The sequence below is a fragment of the Pleurodeles waltl genome, chromosome 7 (genome assembly GCF_031143425.1).
Source record: "Pleurodeles waltl isolate 20211129_DDA chromosome 7, aPleWal1.hap1.20221129, whole genome shotgun sequence".
NCBI classification, from domain to species: Eukaryota; Metazoa; Chordata; class Amphibia; order Caudata; family Salamandridae; genus Pleurodeles; species Pleurodeles waltl.
In genome coordinates, this window is record NC_090446.1 from 549464401 (window position 1) to 549487854 (window position 23454).

The window sequence follows — 23454 nt, forward strand, 5'->3', positions numbered from 1 at the left end:
AATAGCGATTCGGGCCATTTGCGACTCGCAAAACTTTGCTACATCTGGCCCTTAGTTTTCACGCAGGGACATCTATTCGTCAATTGCCAGTGCTCGGTTGTGGATCCTCTTTGGGTTGTGGGGTTTTCGGACGCCCCGGGGATGATGCGTGGATTTCCTGCACTGGCAGGATGAAGTCACAGGAGCTGCGTTGATTAGGTGGGCGTTGCGTTTAATTTTCTACCGCACGCCAGGCACTGCATTGATTCCTCTCTGGAAGTCGAGCTACGTCATCGTTCTGGTTCAACGTGCAGTGAAATTTGCACAGCGTTGCAGGCTGTGCATCGAATTTCGCTGCACAAGGAGTTCTTTTTGTAGAGATGAAGTTTATTTTGTCCTGAGACTTCAGGGAACAGGAGGCAAGCTCTATCCAAGCCCTTGGAGAGCACTTCTTCACCACAGCCAGAGAGCAGCAAGGCAGGAGGGCAACAACAAGGCAGCAGTCCTTCACTGAAAGCAGACATGTGAGTCCTTTGAGCAGCCAGGCAGGTCTTGTTGGCCAGATGCAGATTCTGGTTCAGGTTCTCTTCTCCTGGAAGTGTCTGTGAGATAGAGTGTCTACCCCAGAAGTGTCTGAGTTCGTAGGGGCAGAGGCCCTGTTTAAATACCCAAATGTGCCTTTGAAGTGGGGGAGACTTCAAAGAGTTGCTTCGAAGTGCACAAGGTCCCCTTTCAGTTCAATCCTGTCTGCCGGGGTCCCAGTACGGGGTGTTGCAGTCCTTTTTGTGAGGACAGGCTACTGTCCTTTGACATGCAAGTGTCAGGCCCTCCACCCTCCCAGCCCAGGAAGATCCATTCAAAATGCAGATGTATGCAAATGAGGCTAAGTATCCTGTGTTTGGGTTGTGTCTGAGTGAATGCCACGGGAGCTGTCAACTAAACCCAGCCAGACGTGGATTGTAAGACACAGAAGGATTTAAGTGCTGAGAAATGCTCACTTTCTAAAAGTGGGATTTCTAAAATAGTAATATTAAATCCAATTTCACCAGTCAGCAGGATTTTGTATCACCATTCTGGCCATTCTAAATAAGAACTTCCTACTCCTTTCAGATCAGCAGCTACCACGCAAACAATGTATGAGGGCAGCCCCATAGCCTATGAAGGAAGCAGGCCTCACAGCAGATGTAAAAACGAATTTAGGGGTTTTACACTACCAGGACATGTAAACTACACAGGTACATGTCCTGCCTTTTGTCTACACAGCACCCTGCCCTATGGGTCACATAGTGCATACCTTAAGGGTGACTTATATGTAGAAAAAAAGGGAGTTTTAGGCTTGGCAAGTACTTTTAAATGCCAAGTCGAATTGGCAGTGAAACTGCACACACAGGCTTTGTAATGGCAGGCCTGAGACAAGGTTAAGGGGCTACTTAAGTGGGGGGCACAATCAGTGCTGCAGGCCCACTAGTAGCATTTAATCTACATGCCCTGGGCACATATAGTGCACTCTACTAGGGACTTATAGGTAAATTAAATAGTCCAATTATGTATGATCCAATGTTACCATGTTTAAAGGGAGAGATCATATGCACTTTAGCACTGGTTAGCAGTGGTAAAGTGTGCAGTCTTAAAACCAGCAAAAACAGTATCTAAAAAGTGGAGGGAGGCAGGAAAAAGTTAGGGGTGACCACCCTAAGGCTGTCAGGTCTAACACCAGGTCTTTATCGTATGTACTTTCCTGTCCAACTGTTGTGGTTTGAGGCCAAATTCAAGCCTAACTCGAGTGAGGGAAGAAGTAGGGGAAAGATTGAAAACTTGTTTGTAGATTTTTGTTTGTTGCTGGTCCAGGAACGAAGCGTCTTTCCGGTATATTGCTGCGCTTCCGTATGTAGTGACTGGAAGGAACTTAGCCGACATGACGGACAGTAAAGGTTTGTATGAAGGCCCTTTTAACCTTTTGGCTAGGGCACAGAAAGCAAATGTAAGCGGTTTGCATTTCTGAGCGATGTACTGCTTTTGTTGTGCAAAGTTGGCCTTGTTGTCTTTAGTAAAGCCCAAGTATTTATAGCAACGAGTCTCTTCAAGGCTAATGCCACCCAACGTAATTTTTTTTACAGTGTTAGAGAAGTATCCTATAGAAATGTTTTTTGTCTTCGTAGTATTGATTTGTAATTTGTTTGACGTTGCAAAAGTGCCCAGGGTGCTGACTAGCCGCTGTAGCCCAATTTTTGTGTGGCTCAATAAAACAATGTCATCAGCATATGAGAGATGTGATATGAGCAGGTTCCCCATCCTCAGAGAATGTGAGTTGGTTGCATCTAACTTTGGGGAGAGGTCGGCCATAAAAATGTTCAACAGGTGCGAGGCCAAAACGCGTCCTTGTTTTAAGCCTATATTTGTTGGAATCCTCCTTGAAACTTTTGTACCATTTGCTACCTTGATCTGCACCCAAGTTTTATCATACAGCATTTCCATGCTGCAGAGAAGCCGATCCTGCAGGCCCCAGCGCCGCATTTTTCACCAAATAGACTATACTCCCTTAGGAGGTAAGTAATATACACAGCACATACACTAGAATGCAGTAATAGCTGTAAAAGCTGTTAGAAAACAAATAGTGCTAACAGTGAAAGTCAGAACAGTTAGAAATGGGCCTAAGGGGAACACAAACCATATACTAAAATAGTGGAATGCTAAAGTTGGTTTCCCACCTAGGCAAGTGTAGTGTGTAAAGGGGTGCTTGGAGTGTTGGAAAACACCAAAGGTAAGTTACAGAATCCACTCCAGAGTCTAGCAAAGCAGGAGTAAATCACTGTAAGTTTCTTAGAACACACAAGAACACGTGATAGAAGATTAGCAAAAACCAGAAGAGACTGCAATACATCAATGATGGATTCCTGGACCTGAAGACCTGTGGAAGAAGGGGACCAAGTCCAAGAAGCACTGAAGAGTCCAGGGAGAACATGAGCCCCTGCTAACCCGGATAAAGTTGCAAAAGAAGAACCACCTGTGAAGAAGAACAGCCAGTACTGCACCCAAGAAGATGGATGCGGGTTCCTGGTTGATGCAGATGATGTCCCACGCTGGATGGATGATTGCAGTCTGGTTTGCATCGCTTGATTCCGCCAACAAGCCTTGCCACACGCCAAGCTTGTAGTTAGTGGAAAATGGGCTGCTGGGACCAGGATGGACCTGTTGGCCTCTACCAAGGTGGGGAAGACAGAGGGGACCCTCAGCAACTCATAGAGCCCTCAGATTAACAGGCAGCACGGACAAGAGTCCCACAGCACAGGGACAAAGAAGGTGCAAATGGAGGCCCATGCAGCACTACACAAAGGGATCCCACGCTGCCGGAAGAACACTCAGGAAGCTGTGCGTCACCAGAAGGAGTGCGGGGGGCAACAGCTGTGCACAAAGAACTTCATAGAAGGTCACACACAAGCCTTGGCAACTGCAAAAACATGTGGTGCATGGGGGTACTGTCTTGTGTGGGGAGCCAAGCTCTGACTTCCACGAAAGTTGGACAGCTGGAACTTAGGACCGTCAGGACCACTTCAGTCCACCACCCATGTTGCTGAATCCATGGACTTCATCAGGAGAGGGGACCCACGCCACCAGTCATCGCTGCTGGGGGATGCCTGCTAAAGCAGGGACGTGACTCCTTCACTTCAAGGGCGATTCCTTTGTTTTTCTGGTGCAGGCTGAAGACTGGCTGCCCGCTGAGGATGCACGACCTGGAAACAGTTTCTGTTGCTGGCAGGAGCTGAAGATACAGTGTTCCAGAAGTCGTCTTGGCTTCTTTGTTGCAGTTTATAGAGTTCCTGGAGGGTCCAGATGCAGTTTCGTAAGTATAAGGTGAAGTAAAGGATGCAGTGGATTCCTGATGGAGTCTTGCAATCGGAATCTGAGGAAACACCCAGAGGAGAGACCCTAAAAAGCCCTGAAAGGGGGATTGGTCAGCTACACAGGTAAGCACCTATCAGGGGAGGGCTCTGATGTCACCTGCTGGCACTGGACACTCAGATACTCCCAGTGTGTCCCACCACCTTGGAATCCAAGATGGCAAAACCCACCAACACTCTGGAGGAGCTCTGGGCACAACCCCTGGGGTGGTGATGGAGAGGGGAGTGGTCATTCAGTTTTGTGCCAGAGGGGGCACTGGGGGTCCCTGAACCGGTGTAGCCTGGATTATGCAAGGAGGGCATCCCTGCCCTTCAAAGCATTTCCAGAGGCTCTGGAAGGATACCCCTCCCATGCCTGTAACACCTATTTCCAAAGGGAGAGGTTGTAACACCCCTCTTCCAAAAGAAATGCTTTGTTCTGCCTTCCTGGGCTCAAGCTGCTTGAGCAACAGGAGGGCAGAAACCTGTCTGTGAAGTGACAGCAGCTGGGGCTGCCTGGAAAACCTTAGAAGGCTGGTATGGCAGTCCTGGGGGTCCACTGTGGAGCCCCCAGAGTGCATGGAATTATACAACCAGTGTTAGAATCAGCACTGGGGTATACTTCCAAGTTATTAGACACCTTACATGGCCATATTCGGAGTTACCATTGTGAAGCTGGACATAAGTATTGACCTATGTCCAGTGCACGCATAAAATGGCATCCCTGCACTCACGAAGTCTGGGAAAATGGTCCTGGGCAACGTGGGGGCACCTCTGCTAGTGCAGGGATGCCCTCACACACAGGTACTCTGCACCCAGCCTTCAGGGTAGGAAGGCCTGGTATCTGAGTGACTTATAAGTGACCTGGTGCAGTGTAAAAGGCTGTGAAATGGTGCATGCACCATTTACACAGGCTGCAATGGCAGTCCTGTAGAACCAATTGCCTGGGCTCCCTATGGGTGACAAAAGTAATGCTGCAGCCCCTAGGAATCCCCTATAACCCTAATGCCCTGGGTACCTAGGCACCGTATACTAGGGACTTATATGGGGGCACCAGCATACCAATTATGAGTGGAATACTGTTTTAATAGTATCCAACAACCAAATTTAGAGGGGAGAGAGCATGATCACTGGGGTCCTGTTTAGCAGGATCCCAGTGACACAATCAAACACACTGACAAACAGGCCAAAATGTGGGTAACCATGCTAGAAAGAGGCTACTTTCTCACAGGAGCAACATGCAAACCCACTAACATTGGGTCTAATTCTGCATGGTGTCCGTGAGCCAGGGATACGTCTGTATTGAGCAGCCAGTAAAAGTAGCAGGGGCTTCTTTTTGTGACTCTGGGAAATGTAGGGGTGTCAAGGATGACAAATGGGCACAGCTTCTTTAATTTCAACAGGAGAGAGCTCCCCGTACTGAAGTTTTAGAACAGATGATGGCTAGTCTCAGGAACTACCACAGCCCCACAGCACCTCAAAAGTCTTTCGGGCTGGTGAATTTGGATAAGAATTATATGGTCCAGAGTTTGAGGTCTTGATAATTCTGGGCCTGGAGACACCTGAAAGTTGTATTTGCTCAGAATGGTATGCCCTCTCAGGGACCACAGTGTGTAAACCATACAGAACCAAACAAAAACTAGGAGACAATTGAGGGGAAGCAGGGGAGTCAGTTGGAGTAAAGCTGGCTTTAAATTAAGCCGTGGATAATATGATTTCTTATTAATTATTTACAGGAGTCAAGATAAACTGACCAATGTGGCCACTCGATTGACCAAGAAACTAACCTTGAACATATGGCAAAGGCATTGAATCAGACGATTCACTCCGAGATTCTCTGGCGCTAGCCCAAACCAGCAATCTGCATTTTAAGAAATTAAAAAGTTGCATTCTCAGCAGAGAGCAAAAGAAAGTCTAATTATTAGTGTTAAAAAACAAAGTGACAGGTCATTTGGTATAAGATAAATTGTTCGCAAATAATCCCATCAAAATGGTGTGGAAGTTTCTGGGAAGTTTCAAGTTGTTCAACAAGTCACCGCATAAAGTGAAACTAGTGGTGTCTTATTTATCAAGCATTTTTATCTGGGCCATCACAATTGCAGCTATTTTATCTCTGTACCCCCAAATCATACTTTACTCTTCACCCTTTTTCACCTTAAGGAGGTCACACTCCAATTAAAATCAGAGAGTTTATTCTGCCATGAACATTCTTAGAATTACTCGCTACACAGTGATATTAAGATTCAGCAAGTTTTGCCAAAGGCTATTCTAAATTTTGAATTATTCAGCTATAGCTTTATCCTTTTGAAGTGTGTTGATTGATGTAATTTTTATTTATCAGAATTCAGCTTCTAATGCTTGCTGGTATGACCTCTATATCCTCAACACTTTATGTGTGTGAGTATGTGTATGGGTGTGTGTGTGCATGCGCACCACCCTCTGGCCAAATCCTCACTCTGATCCAAACCAAATATTGACAAAATACCTGGTATTCTGCTAACCTCCATAGTGCCCTGTGGAAAACCATCCTATCACCAAGATACATAAATAAGGGGCATATTTATGAGCCCATAGCACCACCGGAGTGTCACTTTTAGAGACGCTCTGGTGGTGCTATGCACTGCAAGGTATTTACAAGGTGAGGTTAAGCCATCTTTTGTGGCTTAACGCCACTTTATAAATACAGCCCCTTCACACACAGCACTTTGCGTGGAAGGGGTGTGCAATGGGGGTTGCTGTGGGCATGCCTCAACAATACCCATTGCATTTTGATGCTGCCCCAGATTTACAAGCCTTTGTAAACTTGAGGCAGCGCCAAAAGTTAATGCCACCCCAGAGTCCCAGAAAGCATTTCTCCTCATTTATTTCTCTTTCTATGTGTGCTGCATTTTGCAGCACACATACAGTAGAAGGAGAAAATCACTATTGAAGACTTTTTTGTGGACGAAGGTGTCCCTTCCTGCACAAAAACAATCTCCCCCCTCAACGCAGCCATCCTTGCACTATGGTGCAAGGGTGTTTGCATTGGTGCGTGGCAGCACATTTTGCACTGTGCAGAGGGAAACATGGGTGCACCATATTATTGTAAATACAGTGCATCCCTGCATTTTGAAAATGATGGTGTGTGACACTTCCAAATTTGGCACAGTGACGCACACCATAATTTTCACTTAAATCTGGCCCTAAATATCTGTGGCCTCATTTACAAGTGCCTTGCTGTGACACCCTGTACGCCTAGGAAAGGGCAGAAATTTACCGAATCTACAATATATAGTGCAATTCTCTCCCTGCACTAGCGCACAAATTACGACCATGCGCTAATGCAGGCACCATTACACTGTGGTGCAAGGGTGCCTACATTATGGGGATTATTGTTTTTGTGCAAAAAGGGACACCTTCCTACACAAAAACAACCACAAGAGGTATTTTCCTCTTTCTTTGTGTGCCGCAGAATGCAGAAAACCTAGAAAGAGGAAACACAGGAAGAAATAATTATTTACTTCCGTTGTGTCGATCTGATGCCACCTCTGAGGTTGCGTAGGAATGTGATGCATTCCCAGACTTGTAAATCTGGGATTGAATCATATTCCTTCAGGTTCAATTGTGGTTGCATGGGAATACCCCAAGCAACACCCATGGAACGCCCCTTTCACGCAGTGTTATGTGTGAAAGGGGTCCATATTTACAAGGCCATTAAATGTCATGGAAGGTGGCTTTGCATGGCCTTGTAAATGTGGGCTGGCACACTGTGCCACCGGAACATTAAAAAAATAAAGCTACAGTGGTGCAGTATGCTGCTAGGGCCACTTAAATGAGGCCCCTAGTATCATACCACCCTTTCCTTGCACTTGCCATCCTTGCAACATCCCACACCACCCCTGAACTTTATCATCTGTCCCATCCCAGTATAAAAAAATGTAATGCCCGGATTCCTTCCACCATGCCCCACCGCTCTCTAAAGATGTCCTATTACTCCCTGATTAAGCTAAGCTTTACCGTTCCAAACATAAGGGCAGGGAGCTGCTGACCAGTCAGAGGCTCTATGAGAATCTTTACTAGCAAGGCCTAGAATCCCAACTGCCAGGGAAGGAGGTGATAAGCTATAACAATGCCTGCTGCATTAACTGATAAAACACATGTCCCTGCAACCCCACTCCCACTGTAGGGTTGTGCAGACCCAGGAAAGTCGGAAGTGGATCAGAGATCCCACAACATTACATTCACAATACAGTATTTCATTGCTGTCACTTCAAAGCAGTGAGTATCTGAGTTTTGAAATCGGTGAATGCATGATGGAAGCCATGTCAAATGTCTGTTTTTTAGCCTTGCCTGCATCACACCAGGTCTCCAGTGGAATGGCAGCTGGCAATGACTTTGACTGTGACTCTACTGAAACATCCGCAAACCACCCACCTTTATTACCTGCCCCCTCCTACTCTGGCAGTATGTAGCCTACTACTGGATTTTGATGCAAAATGTGAAGGTCGTTCACAAAAGCTTTAATTGTTATTTTGTTCTTTTAACAGCGTTTATATGGATCAATACCAAAGTCTTCTTGCCATGGTTTTTGCAACCAAAGAAATTAACAACAATCCTGCTATTCTACCCCAGGTGAACATTGGATTCAAGATATATGACTCTTGCTTTTCTGAACCAGGGGCTATCGAGGGGATTTTTGGATTGCTATCGGGTCAGCAGATGGCTGTCCCAAATTACAGGTGTGCCACCAAACCCAAAATATCTGTAATCATTGGTGATGCACCATCTGCCGCTTGCATTTCTACAGCCAGAATCCTTGGTATCACCAGGCATCCTCAGGTATGATAAGACATTACATTGTTTAGAAATGTTAATAACATCCCATAGTACGTAGCTATTCATTTTTGTTACTTTGGTCTAGTGGGTCTGTACACACAATTACACATTGAAATGGGTATAATCATTAAGTTCTCAGTAACTTTGTAAATTCTTCACTGAAATTGTGAAGAGGTCAAATAGACATGCCATTGATTGTTATATAGAGCAAGGTCATATGTTCCTTCCCTCGTATTGCTGTTTTAGCACACATTAGTTGCATGGTTTGACGATATGGAGGGTAATGGTTGAAATAATTAACTTTCAGTTTGGAATTTTCTAACAAAAAAAAAAAGTTCAGAGATAAATCTTAAACAAGCAAAATGGTTGATACAGGAAATAATTGTTTACTTTCTATTTAGCCATGTTTTTGATGAATGTGACTGCCAAGGTCAGTTATGAGTTCCTCAGATTTAGGTTTGTTTTGGTTTCTAGTGTTGCAGTGTGAGGCCTGTAAGCAGACTTGTTAAGTGAAAGACCAGTGCCACCTCCGGAAATAAAGTAAAGAAACAATTGAACATGCCAGTGCCTAGATGTAGTGGTGTTTGCCAGTGCTCGGCACCTGCGCCTATTTACAAACACCGGGAAAATGATGATGACAGTTCACCACATGGTGGCACGGTCTTATATATATTTTTTTTTAAAACGGCAACGTGCATCACAGTTCCACGTAGTTGAAAACACATAATTAACTACCACGTCTTGTCCATTCTTATCACTTGAGGTGGCCTGGAATTGTGCAACATGTCACTTTTGTATCAGTTTAACAGCTAGTAGTTATCCCTGAACTGCCATTTGCCAGACCTATCAAGGGCAATGAATGGCGTGAGCCCCAAAGGCTTCCCGAGAAACACTTTGGGCCCTGGCTCTACGTTTTTTTGTTTACAAATATGTATTTTGCTCTTGTCCGATGCTGCTTCCCCAAAGTAGAACATACATTCAATTAATTTTTAACAAGGATGGTCTTCCCACTATTCCTAAAGGCAACTGAATATTAGTTTTGCTGTTCAACAAACATGCATATTAGGAAGATTGTCAAATGTATGTACATAATTATCAAGGAGCTGTAGTCTATGGGATAACTCTGAATTGTTCTTTGGGATACAACTGATTACCCAGGTAGTTGCAAGAAATGTATATTTTAGACTGAGAATCTAAGCACAATCTTCACTAACTTTTTATGTTTTTGTAGGAGGGGCCAGTTCGGCTAACAAATGCGTTATTATCGCTTACATCTGGAACAAATTCTGGATTTGAGGTTGCTACTTTGAAAAATTAAGGGGCAGATTTAGGAACCCATAGCGCCTCGTTGCACCACATTAGCACCATTTTTTTTGGTGCTAATGATGCCCAACGAGGCAAAAAACGCTGCTCCAAATTTACAAAGTGGCGAAATGCACGCATTGCGTCACTTTGTAACCCTTTGCTCAGGCATAATGTATGCCAAGGGGGCATTCCCCCCGTTAGGTGGGCTGAACAAATGGTGCAAAGAAATCGAACAGATTTCTTTGTGTAATTCCTTTGGCACTTTTAAAGCCTGGTCAGAGCAGGCATTAAAAGGAGGCACACCATTGTTAACAATGGTCCTCAATGGGCATTGCAGGATTAGCGTCAACATTTTTGATGCTAATCCTGCAAAGCTCTGAACTAGCGTAAAAAATGTTGACACTAGTTCCCCTAACTTCCGCCAAGGTTCGTCCTATCTTAGATATGGTGCACACACGGTGGTGTTAGAGGGAAACTAAGAGGCGCAAGAAAAGTGGAGTTGCAACGGGTGCTGTACCACTTTTCTTAACTCAGGCCCTTAGTGTAGTAATGATTTTACATTGTTTCATTTATTTCATGGATTTTGTATTTGTATTTTCCTTATCCTTCTTTTATTTTTTCAATGATGATATATATTTTGTTGATACTTGAAAATGGGCCTTATCTAGAAACTGTCTTTTGAAGTGCCTGCTCTTGATGCCACTCCAATCACACTCTCAATGACCTTAACTGATCAGCACAAATCAATAGGTACTTCTACTGCAAAGCTGCATGAAGAGAATTTTGTGCAACAAAGAACAGCACTTCAGAATAAGCCATGTGCAGTAAAAATAGCCTTAGTCGAAATAATGCATGTAGTAGAAACATATAGGCCCTCATTACAACATTGGCGGTAACTGCCGCCTACCGCCACGGGACCTGCACCAACATACCGTCGCCATGGCTACCAGTCGCCCACCCCCATTATGACCCTTGACGGAATTCTGCCAGAAGGCTGGCGGAATACTGCCAACGACAATGGCGGCGGACAGCGGTAAGGTGGAACTGCTGTCAGCAGCAGTGCCCTGCCAGCAAAACCCCACCTACCATATCTTGAGCAATGATGCAGCCTGGAGGTGTTTTGCTGGCAGAGGCTGCTGCTGACAGAAGCGCCATGTCCTGTCTCCAGCCGTAGGCCCCCCTGCAAGAAGGTAAGTCGGGTTCTCCAACAGGAGAGGGGGATGGGGGTGTTGTGTGTGTGTAGGGGGGTGTTGTGTGTGTGGGGGGGGGTGTCTGTTTATGAATGCCTACTTATGGAGCATGTATCTCGGGGTATACCAACTGTTATGCGATTCAGACAGCGGAAAATGATTTCCTCAGACACCTGCTAATGGCACCAAACAGTACATCATCATATATTAGTCATGCGGAACTTGGGGTACACTTTGTAATTGATCTGATAAAGATAAAGCCCCTATTATTATGGCACAAAGTGTGGACCTCTGAGTACACTGGACTAAATAAGGCCATCCTATCCGACTGCATAAGGCTAACACACTCGCTTAGAGTTCCCTGGCTGAGATACATTATGACCTTCTTTAAAAATATGGGTTGCAAAGACTATTACCTAAACCCACAATCATTGGAAAAAATAACCAGGAGAGAATTGAGGGCTTTGACATTGAAGCACGTGGAAGAACAGAGATGGGAAGTGGAATAAAAAAAAAAACACTGGAATGTCTAACCAACTAATTCTGTCTACGGATGCTGTCCAGCCTTATCTAGTAAGTGTGGTAAATCCTCGACATCGATTTGTTCTCACAAAATTCCGCTTAGATATCTTCCATCGGCTAGTAACTTTTCTGACCATGAATGACTGGAGTACAATTTTAAGAGCGTGTCCTTGTGATGCAAAGGCTCCCCAATCTACAATGCACGTGGTCCTCTTTTGTAAATTTTATGATATATCTAGAAAACGTCTCTTATTGCCTTTTTTAAGATCGATTAATTTGTGTCAGTGTCGTGACACGTATTTTAGCTTACAGATTTTATCCTCTATTGAAATGTGTGGAATGTTTGCAAATTTTTTATGCACAGTACTCTCTGTAAGGAAGTCTATGGGTGTACTGGACTAATTTTATTTGAACATTTGGAATCTCCGGTAAACTCCTTACTTCTTGGAAAAAACTGCAAGGAAATTCGATTTTACACTGGTGTAAATTCACTAAGTTTTATATACCTGTACTTGAATGAATTAAGGATGTGTTCTATTACCTTTCCCTTTTTTATTACTTATTATCTTACTCTTACTCTTACTTATTTATTACTACACGTGTTATTACTTGATACTTTTATGGCTTGTTGAAAGCCGAATAAAGTTTGTTTGAATGCGTGCATGCTGGTGTGATTTGCTTTGAATGAGTGTGTGAATGCCTGCATGTGAATGTAGTGTACGTGTATGTTGTGTGCTGTGAATAGGTGTGTGCGACAATGTATGTTAGTGTGAGTTGTGGTGTGTGGATAAGTATGTGTGCATGCGTGGGTGGATGTGGGTATGTGTGTGTGTATGTGTGTGCGAGTGTGGGTGTGTAAATGCGTGGGTGTGGTCGGCCGGGGTAGGGTGTGGGAAGACTCTGGAAAGGGGGAGGTGGGGGAGACCCCTATCAGTGCCAGGGAAGCAATTCCCTGGCACTGATAGTGCTTACCGACATGGTTTTCGTGGCTGTACGCTTGCCACGAAAACCATGGTGGTGGTGGGGCCATAATCCCGAGGGTGGGATTGTGAAGGCTGCCTGGCTGGAGACCGAAGTCTCCAGCCCAGTGGCCATTACCACCCTGACGGACGGAGTGGTACATTGGCGGTTTGGCTTGAGCCAAACCGCCAATGTCATAATTTGGGAAAAGGTACCGCCAGCCTATTGGCAGTACCTTTCCCCAAATTACCGCCAACATCCAGGGTCGTAATGAGGGCCATAATCTCGGGCCTCTTTTCCTAACAAAGTGCTCTTGCATGCTCTACCAACAAAATAATATTTCAATTTAATTTGTCCTACTATTAGACCTCAAACATGGCCTGCCCTCAGTGAGGCATTTCCATAAAACCATGATGAGTGAGTAGGTGACCTTGAACTAAGCAATATGTCATGTGCACATGTTTTAGCACCTCACTAGCATCAACATCAGCTAATGGAAAACAATTGCACTCATCAAGGCTTAATTATCTTATTAAAGGCCCTGTACATTTCATGAGGACCACAAGTTTATCTAAATTGTAGTAACATTCCAAAGCAGGTAAATCACTGCCAGATAACTCAATTTTTTCTGATCAATCGATTATCAATATTGCATTCACCCCCCACCAACAAAGAGAAATTCATGAAACAGAAATACTGTTATTAAGGTCAAGAAATGATCTCCAATCCATTATATCCCAGAAGCAATAGTTTGATAATATGTGGATACACATCTCCTCATCTGAACCCAAAAGCAATCTAACAATTTAAAAACCTCTGCTGAACAATGTAACATTGCGCTCAGGAACAAATGGGAATTTAGCAAGGTCCAATTTTTCTAGTAGAAAGCATGCTCCAAGAACATTGGTGCCCAACATAAGAGGACCCAACCTACTGTATATTTAAACCTTCACAAACAACCACTCATGAAAGTTTGAAGACCCTCTCTCGAGTTGCCAAGAGGCTAATGCAGATTTGATCAGCATTAGGATTCAGGGCAATAGGGTTTGCAGGCTTATTCATTCAGAAGATCTGCTTCAAGACTGGTCATGGCTACCAGAAACTCTATTCAGCAATTACTTGTTATGTGTAATAAACAGGTTCACAAATCAGAGCCCATAACTAAATTGGGTTAGAAAAAAGTAGTGAGTCCAGAAACCATCAAATCAATGTGCTACAACTATGCTCAAGGAATATAGATGGATGGACTCAACTTATCACCAATAAGAAAGGCACAAGCGGCCATATGTACGAGCACATTTTCCCATAGGCACAGAATGGGCAAAACTGCTAGATACATCTGGCCTAAGATACCATAAGAATTATGATATTGCATGCCTTCAATTGAAATGAAAAACAGAGGCATTTCATCTGCAGGGCTATGAAGCCCATGACAATCCGGCTCTGAAAATATCAGGGGATGCGGTCAGCAATACAAGGTGAATTTTTACATTTGTGTTGATGCAGGTGTTTACATTTTGACCAAAAGGTACAGGTATGCATGACACATGTGTAAAAATATGTTGTGCATGTACTAATCCATTGCTGGTGACTGGGCCATACTTGCCCAGTCCAGTCAATGGCAGTAAAATGTAAAACGTACTTACCTCTTTTTTCTGGGGCAAAGTTGCTGCCGTGAAGAGGAGGGCCTGGATGAAGGGGCCCATATTGGAGATCAAAGGGAAAAGAAGGAAATGGAGGAGCTAGCACCCCCATTTCCTTCTATTCAGTCATCTCATAACTGGCGGTCTCTCCTACCATGGTCAGCTCAGAGGAACAGCACATTGTAATGTAGTCACCTTGCCTATACCACCCTGTGACGGCTGCTTTACCCCAGCTGTTGTCAAGGCGGTCAGTGGATGGCTGGCGGTGTCAGCAGGACTCCGGCAGTCTCTAGTTAAGCACACTGACAACATCGTACTGCGTCAGTCGGACAGCCAACACAGCGGTGGTCGGGCTTCATAATCAGGCCCATAATGTCAGAAAACCATAAATCTTTGCTGTCAAATTGAGAATCCTGAATGTGAAGTTTCAAAAATGTATTATATTAAATTTATATTGAAAACCAGGCTTTAGCTTCCTTTGCAAAATGGTGAATCATTTACTACATGTACTACACACTCTAGCAAAGATTTCATAATCACCAGAGATTTAAATCCCACTGTGTTTGGTTCCAACACCGAAACAACTATAGAGCAAAACCTAATTTGGCAAGTCCCACCTTCACTCTATCTCCCACAGAGACTGGATTCTCTTGGCAAGCAATTAATACAATTTTTCAATAGCATAGATATAAGATAAATACAATGTCACAGTAAATCAGTCCAGCCTTCTCTCAAGGGGCCCCAAAATGAAATGCTGTGTTGGACTAAACAATAGTATCCTTGCATCTAATAAACCAAGTGAAATCATTTAAAATTGAACCCTGGTTGGAAAGCACACACTTTCGGCAAATAAACGTTTTTGCCATCACCAGTTATAATTTACAGAATTCCAGTTCTAAAGAAAGGGAATTGTTGCCCCAAGGCCAAATGAGTCAAGTGATTATCATCAGTTGAGGACCAACTGCTTTAATGGATGAACTTGCTTCCAGGAGACTTGATAGAATTCCTAACTACTGTCTCTTCTGGTGTGCCCCATCATTCCCATATTGTTTGGGAGGAAGCAATAAGACAATAGGGTAACCTATTGTCTAGGGGCGATGAGCTGTCAAATGATAGTGCTGTGCTGAAACATAATACATCTACTCAATCAATCTGCATAAGTTCCGGGATTACGCTCAGCCTTTCAACATAGAAAAGACAATTCTGTAACTTGTGTAGAAAACTGAATACAGCAAATCATGATGCAGCACAAATTCAAAAGCAACTGGTCAAGCAACAAAAGCTATGTGAAAAATTGACAGGAGAAAATATAATTCTGAGGTTTACTACTCTGATGGCCCCACTTACTTCTGTTGGATTGGAATCCTAGGAGTCTGTAGCCATACAAACACTGGGAGACTTGTTCCTGAATGGGGAACCCAGGTCCAACCAGGACTTTACTCGAACTCATGATTTGTCCATTTCCCTTTTTATGGGCGAGCACAACGTGCTCCGTCCCATGCTGTAATCTCTCTTTGGGCTTCACGTTAGTCACTTACATTGGTTCATGGGCTTGTCTTTTAAAATCCACTTGCGTTCATTTGTGAAAGGCATGCATATGTCATACCTTTTCCGGTGTTTAGCCCACCTACAGAGCACTGGTAAACTACTGAAACCATTTGAGGCTCAGTGTTTTCAGCATGGTTTCCGGACTACTTTATCTTTTTATTTTCCACGCAGCGCGATCATGCTGGGGTTTACATAGCGCTATCGCGCTTGGTTTTTCCGTTTTCAATTTCAGCCCGATCATGCTGCATTTTACATAGCGTGATCGCACTGTGTTTGTAATTTGTGTGGCAAGAAAAGTCCGGTTAGGAGTTTACAGCACTAAAAGCTCTAACTCGAGCAAATGCGAGACCCGTTGCAATGCAAATGCTTGTCTTTTGTCTGTCCCCTTTGCGCACCATGGTGGGCTTATCGCTTTGAAGTTTCATATAGAGCGAACTCGATCGGAGGTATTCTCATTTGACGTGGGCTTCTGTCAGCCTTTTGCCAGACTTAGAATATCTTAGTATTGTTTTGTTGAGTTAATAAAAGTTTGTTGCTTTAGTATGCCACAAGCTTCTTAGCTGTTGAGTTGATGTTTTTGAAATTAGCGGGGTTTCAGGTTCTCTGGCTTGCATGTTTTGCAGGAACTGTGCTGGCTCTGGTGTGGGTGGAGGTGTGTGTGCAGATTGCAGTTGAAAATCCGTTGTCTGACTTAACATTAATAAACAGCAAGAGCATTCTGTACCCTGTGGGCCTCAAATAGTTCAGTATGCAGCAAGGGAGTGCAGACCAGGCTCCAGGATGTGAACAGTAGTATCAGGTTATAGTTTCAAAATATTGCTGAAACACCTTGGCTGCTGCCACCCTATTAACTGGCTGCGTGATTGCGCTTCTTATTTATTCTTTTTTTTTTTGTCTGAGAAACAAAAACAAGCATTAATGACAGATGTTTTAACCCAGGTTAAACGCTGCACACACAAGTCAATTGGAATAATGTACATTTATTTTTTTTAACTCTCTCTTAAACGTGCATCCAAAAATGTTGTAAATCTGCATGGGTGCCACTAACTTGTGCATAAGAATGTCTATTCACCAAAATACCAGAAGCGGAAGTGACATCAAATACCCTTTTGCACGTAACAACATTACACAGGTGGGCACCAACATTAGTGCCTTTATACCATACCTTTTATTTGCTGTCCAAAGTCTAGAATAAGAGCAAAGAGTGGAAATATAGAAATCAAACAAGAATCTTACTGCTTCATAATGAGTGCAGTGCAAATCGGGACCAAAAATGGCACCAGTGCACTATTTAATATAGGCTTCTATCATGAATGAGTTTTTTTCCATGCAGTTGGGATTAATGCTTTTGTGACTGTTTCTACCGCATGATATTCCCTGTAACGCACATCTTGATGCGTACGATCTCCAAATCGTGCGTACGTAATCGGAAATTCCCATGCAGATAAACATGGGGCACACAATCCGTGTCGTTCCAGATTTGAGACACAATTTTAAATCATAGGCAGAAATAGTAGTGTGTGCTGATCGCCCTCCTACACACACACACACACACACACACACACACGCAACACACATGTTTTTATACTGGCTTTTACATTTAAAAAAACCTAATCGTGTTTCAGTGACACAGATGGTGGCAAAAGCCGCTATTGTTTCCATTTGAAAGGTAAACATACATCCTAATATTCCAAGACAAAATAATTTCAAGGGTATTTTAAAATGATTTCCCCCTGCTGAGGCCAGAGGGTTTTGTGCAATATCGTCAGCTTTTTTGTGGCTGCACATGGCTTCTGATGTATTGGTGTGGCATGGGTTTGGGTCCTTTCTGAAGGGTGCTATTACCTGACGGAATAAGTTAAAGTATTTTTAAAAGTTCTTAACATTTTTTAACTTGACTGTTTTACTATCTTTTTTAATGATTACTATGGTATTTAAATACTGGTGGACTGTCACCAGGATTTATGAATTGTATTGTTTATTTATCTTCATGGTTGATTATCTTCATATGGAATAAAGCGTTTTGATGAAGATGATGATGATGATTTAAACAGTCATAAAATTATTACTAAGCAGAATTGGCATGTTAAAAAATAGAGCACTTTCCTGAAAACTTATTGAAGTGCTACCCCTGGGCATTTCTATACTCTCAAAACATAAACAAGGGTCCAGTATATTTCCCTGAGAAAGGTGGCAACCTCTGTTCCAGAGAGGTAGTGGGAGCAGTGGTTGGAGTGTCAACTGGCAAGCCAGAGTATGCATTTGATAAAGGACATCCATGCAACAGTGATTGTTTTTTTGAGCTTCTGGAATGGACGTGCAAGTAGAACTGGTGAAAATTTTCTACCAACACGTTCAACTAGGAAATTGTCCATGTGAGTGCGGGTGACCCTTCTAGTTTATCTCTCTTGTTACTACTCCGTGGCTGTCTTGAGTCTTTTTTTGGGAATTGTGTTAGTCAGCCATCAACTCTGATGGTGTGGTGGTGAAAGTGGTATTCTATTGTAATCAGCATGGCATATTTAAACTAGGAACCTAATGACAACATAGCCATTTTCTGCTGCAGATAGAGGATGAAGGTAAATTTAAGTTCTTTAGTTATATGCAGGGCCACTGGAATTATGTTGCAGGAAAGGACCATTGTCAATGCCAATAGCTCTAACTCTCGCAAATGTGAGACCTATTGCATTGCAGATGCTTGTTTGACACATGCTACCATTTCCTGATACATCCGGGCACACATAGCTCCCACAGGAACAGAACCCAAGACACATTCCTTCATCCAGGCAGTATATGAAATGGGTACCCCGAGGCACTTGGTCAAATGGCGGTGTAAGGTGCTGCATTTACACCTGCATATTTCCCTAACATCCCTTCAAACCTGCTGGGAAAAGGACGTTGGTGGCAAATCCAATTTTATTTAGGATTTAGGCCTTATTTCACACTGCAAAAACTACATAAAATATTTCCCACAGTGCCCCTTAACTGTCTTAGATGTCCTGCTGACCAGGTGCACTGTCTCCTATGCTTGCACCCATGATCCAAACATACTAAAACCTTGTCACATTTTGTTGACCTGGCCCTTCGACAGGCCAAACAACAGATCAGCAGGGGCTGGAAGTCCTCCTGTGCCCCTCTTAGGGCCAGCTAGCGGGAGGAGGTAATACATGGGGTACTGCTGAGGGGCATGCATTGCGCAGGAAAAAGTACTGTGGACTTCGGAAGCACCTGACTGCCTTAACATTGGATGCTGTTTTAGAAGTATTTAATATAAGGCCCAAACTGACAAGGACTAGAGGTCTGTATGCAGGGGGGGGACTCCACTTTATTGCTCTTCTAGTTACCACCCTGGTATTACTAGGACTATAGTACTAACAAGGGGATTTCCATGCCCACACCAATGTAAAGGCGTTCCCCCTATGTCGACCATTCCCCTGCATCCTATTCCTCCTCAGGGTTTGTTCTTCTACGTTAGTTCTCTCACATGTTAAACATGGCAGACATCTAGATGGGGATAGGACCGTGGGTCCAGCATTATTGATTAGTACTGTGTTGTAAAATTCAAGTGACAATCGGTTTCACAACCTATGACTACCTCCTGCAAAGATGTAAAAAGCCTGATACAATGTTGCTAATGTACAAGCCTCGATATGTGCAACATACCTTTCTGTGTAAGACAAAACTCTACAAAAATTCTTTTGAAAAAATTGATAGGAGAGCCCAGAAAATTTGAAGATCAAAGGATCTGGGCCTTTCTACACACAGCATGCTCCTCTAAAGATTTGAACGCATTTTGTAGATGGATCCACAAATTATCATTGCCAACTGATTGCCCCTCATAATAGTTCAACCACTATGGTATTGGAGAAATACCTAACTGCCCTTTAGGCTAGAAAGGAGCCTAAAAAGAAACACTGTCATAGTTTTTAACCTTACCTCAAAAACGTCTTTCTTGAAACAAACTCTTGGATGGAGATAATAACTTTTAAAATCACTAATAATGAGCAATGTACAACAAGTCTAGCATCCAAGTCAGCAACAAAATCTGTACGCTGGGAAAACACAGAGGGCCTCATTCTCACCCTGGCGGTAATTACCGCCAGGGCGGAGGGCGGCGGTAGCACCGCCAACAGGCTGGCGGTGCTCCGCCGGGCATTCTGACCGCGGCGGTACAGCCGCGGCCAGAAGCGGAAAGCCGGCGGGCTACCGCCGACTTTCCGCTGCCAGTCTGAATCCTCCATGGCGGCGGAGCGGGGATTCAGACACCCCCTACCGCCATCCTGTTCATGGCGGCTCTCCCGCCATGAACAGGATGGCGGTAGGGGGTGCCGCGGGGCCCCTGCCGTGCCCATGCCAGTGGCATGGGCACGGCAGGGGCCCCCGTAAGAGGGCCCCAAAAAGTATTTCAGTGTCTGCCCAGCAGACACTGAAATACGCGACGGGTGCAACTGCACCCGTCGCACCTTCCCACTCCGCCGGCTCAATTCTGAGCCGGCATCCTAGTGGGAAGGTTGATTTGCCCTGGGCTGGCGGGCGGCCTTTTGGCGGCCGTCCGCCAGCCCAGGGCAAATGTCAGAATCACCGCCGCGGTCTTTCGACCGCGGTGCGGTGTTCTGACGGCGGTACCTTGGCGGACGGCCTCCGCCGTCCGCCAAGGTCAGAATGACCGCCAGAGTCTGTGAAAAATAATCTTGAAAAGTTGGAGGGTTGGTGACCTGGGACCAAATGGCATACCCCTGATTTATTTTCAAAATAAATCCTGCTTTTTGGTTAAACTCATTAATTCACACCTTCGAGAATTGCAATATTTCCCATTTAATACCATCATCCTGGAAGGGATTCAAAATCTATTCAATACGTAAAAAAGGGGGGGCATAACATTATAGCACTCCTGGATGTTGAGGCAAAAAATTGGCCTCTTTGATCCTCAAGAAGTGAGGGAGTGGGTGAATAAGTCTATCATGCAAGTCAGTAACTTTAGTTCTGAACTGGATCTGGGGGAAATAAAAGCACCAGTAACATATATTGTGGGTCTTGTTCTGCTTGTTTATCTTTCTATAACTAACAACAAATCCTGGCCCATATGCATGCTTCATTGATTTCAAGAAATCATTCAACAGTAAAGGCATAACCCTGCTCTGATCAAAGCTGATGATACGAGGGGTCACAGGCAAACACTCAATGAAGTTATAGCACCATATTTCAATAGTTGAATTCAAGTAAATCTAGAGGCAAAAGGAACCCTGACCAAAAGTCTTAGGGGGTCATTCTGACCCTGGCGGCCGGTGGCCGCCAGGGCCACCGACCACGGGAGCACCGCCAACAGGCTGGCGGTGCTCCCACGAGCATTCTGACCGCGGCGGTTCAGCCGCGGTCAGAAGCGGGAAGTCGGCGGTCTCCCGCCGACTTCCCGCTGCTCGGGGGAATCCTCCATGGCGGCGGAGCGCGCTCCGCCGCCATGGGGATTCTGACACCCCCTACCGCCATCCTGTTCCTGGCGGGTCTCCCGCCAGGAACAGGATGGCGGTAGGGGGTGCCGCGGGGCCCCTGGGGGCCCCTGCAGTGCCCATGCCAATGGCATGGGCACTGCAGGGGCCCCCGTAAGAGGGCCCCACTGTGTATTTCAGTGTCTGCAATGCAGACACTGAAATACGCGACGGGTGCAAACTGCACCCGTCGCACCCCTGCAACTACGCCGGCTCAATTCTGAGCCGGCGTCCTTGTTGCAGGGGCATTTCCTCTGGGCCGGCGGGCGCTCTTTTGGAGAGCGCCCGCCGGCCCAGAGGAAATGTCTGAATGGCCGCCGCGGTCTTTTGACCGCGGTGCGGTCATTTGGCGGCTCCCTCCAGGCGGGCGGCTCCCGCCGCCCGCCGGGCTCAGAATGAGCCCCTTAATCTATAAAGTTTTAAATGGGTGTAAGTACCACTTATTCTGTTCAATCAGTTTGTCACCAACATGGAGGAATGAATCGCAAATTGTAGAGCATGATTGCCAAAGTAAAATAAACAGCTGCAGCGCATTGTGCAAGTCACCAAAGATGTTGCCCTATTGGACCACTCAGCTGTAGGCCTTTAACAGTCAAAGGGAAATCTGGAATGCTATTGCAGAAATAACAATTTAGAAATCAATGAAGAAAAAAGAAAAGGAGTCATAATAAACCCAGGAAAATATAGACGATGGGTCTACTTACCTTCAATAGTGCAAATTCATATAAGTACCTGTGTTGGTATTCCAAGCTTCAGGCCAACCTAAGCAGTCCCTTACCACCGAAGTATTGAACTATCTTTCAGGCTATTCTGTAGCATCCCTGTCTCCTGAATAGCAAGTATCTACTGTTGCTCACATATAGGCTTGAAGCCTTCCCTGGCAAATTTGGTCAATTGCTCAGCTCAGCACAGTTGAAGTTGTAGAAATGGATCTTCAGCTTACCAACCTCAGCAAGGGAAGCCCAACTTCACCTGGAGTTCAGTCTTATAGAGCACTATTTGGTTTAAAATGCTGCTTAATTAGAGTTCCAGTTTAGCTAATTAAGGTGGAAAGAGGCACCTTTAAACATCATCTGGGTCTTGCAATTTTACACTCTAAGACCACTCCTTGGGTCTTGGCCATTCAGACATGAGTTGGCGACTTACAGATGGCCCTGCCATTGGACCTCAATATCACTTATGAAAAATGTAAATTGATCCTCAAAAGATTGGTTAAAACAAAATCCGGAATTGTCAATCTACAGATCTTGCAAGCAAAACAGCATAAATTGTTTGGTGCTGACACCTATACGGAACCTGCACTCATAAGGTGATGTCACTATCTGAAAAAACTAACCTCAAATTCTTAAAACTATGCTTTGGCCTTTATGATATTAACTACTTTGTCCAAAAATGGAAGTAAGGTAAAGTAAATGTAACTTGTCACCTATGTCCTTATTTCAAGGAGCCATTTGTGCTTGTTCTTTCTACATGTCCAGCTTTTCTTTGTGAAAGAAATAAATTCTTTGGGCAGCCTTTTTAGAACCTAGAGGTGGGCGAGCTTGCAAACTATGAGAGAGCACCAAGCCATGGCCAAACCAGTGGGCTGGCTTACCTTTTGGAGCCCATGCACGAGCTGAGCCCTGAAAATATTTGCTATGAAAATCATACAACAAACATCAGATAAAATATAAAAAATATAAAAAATGTGTATTTCTTGAACATGTGGAAGCTTTGAAAATAATAGGGCATTTTGTAGGATTGCACCGAGAAGTACTTATTAAAAGTAATAGTTTTGTACAACTGGTAGTCTGAACGTACATATTTGAGATGCTTTCATAGGCAGTAATGAAAAATAAAATTCTTATGAATTAAAATGTTTGCTTAAGATCACCAAATTAAGCAGGGAAGATGTGATTTATCCATGTCTTCTGGTTTCACTTTGTACAAATCAGCCGGTAAATGTGTATCTATTTGTCTTTCTTTACGGCAGGTGTTGCTTTTACGTCTTAGTGCATTTTTCCACAGTTTTTTAATAGAACATGAACTAGACCTGAAGGTATTAGTGCTTTATGTGAACATCAGTCACACTACACAAGATCATATGCACTCTTTATTGGCATGGGGAGATTAAATTATTTGGCCCAGA

The 23454-nt window shown here is 44.3% G+C and overlaps 1 protein-coding gene across 1 annotated transcript in view; it reads left to right on the forward strand.

Moving 5' to 3' along the window:
• The first annotated feature begins 8417 nt into the window (after positions 1 to 8417).
• LOC138246923 (vomeronasal type-2 receptor 26-like) overlaps positions 8418 to 23454 on the forward strand; it is a 471463-nt gene continuing 456426 nt past the window's right edge. Inside the window, exon 1 of the mRNA XM_069201670.1 lies at positions 8418 to 8675. Coding sequence (XP_069057771.1) covers positions 8418 to 8675 — 258 coding nt within the window. The remainder of the gene's footprint in view (positions 8676 to 23454) is intronic.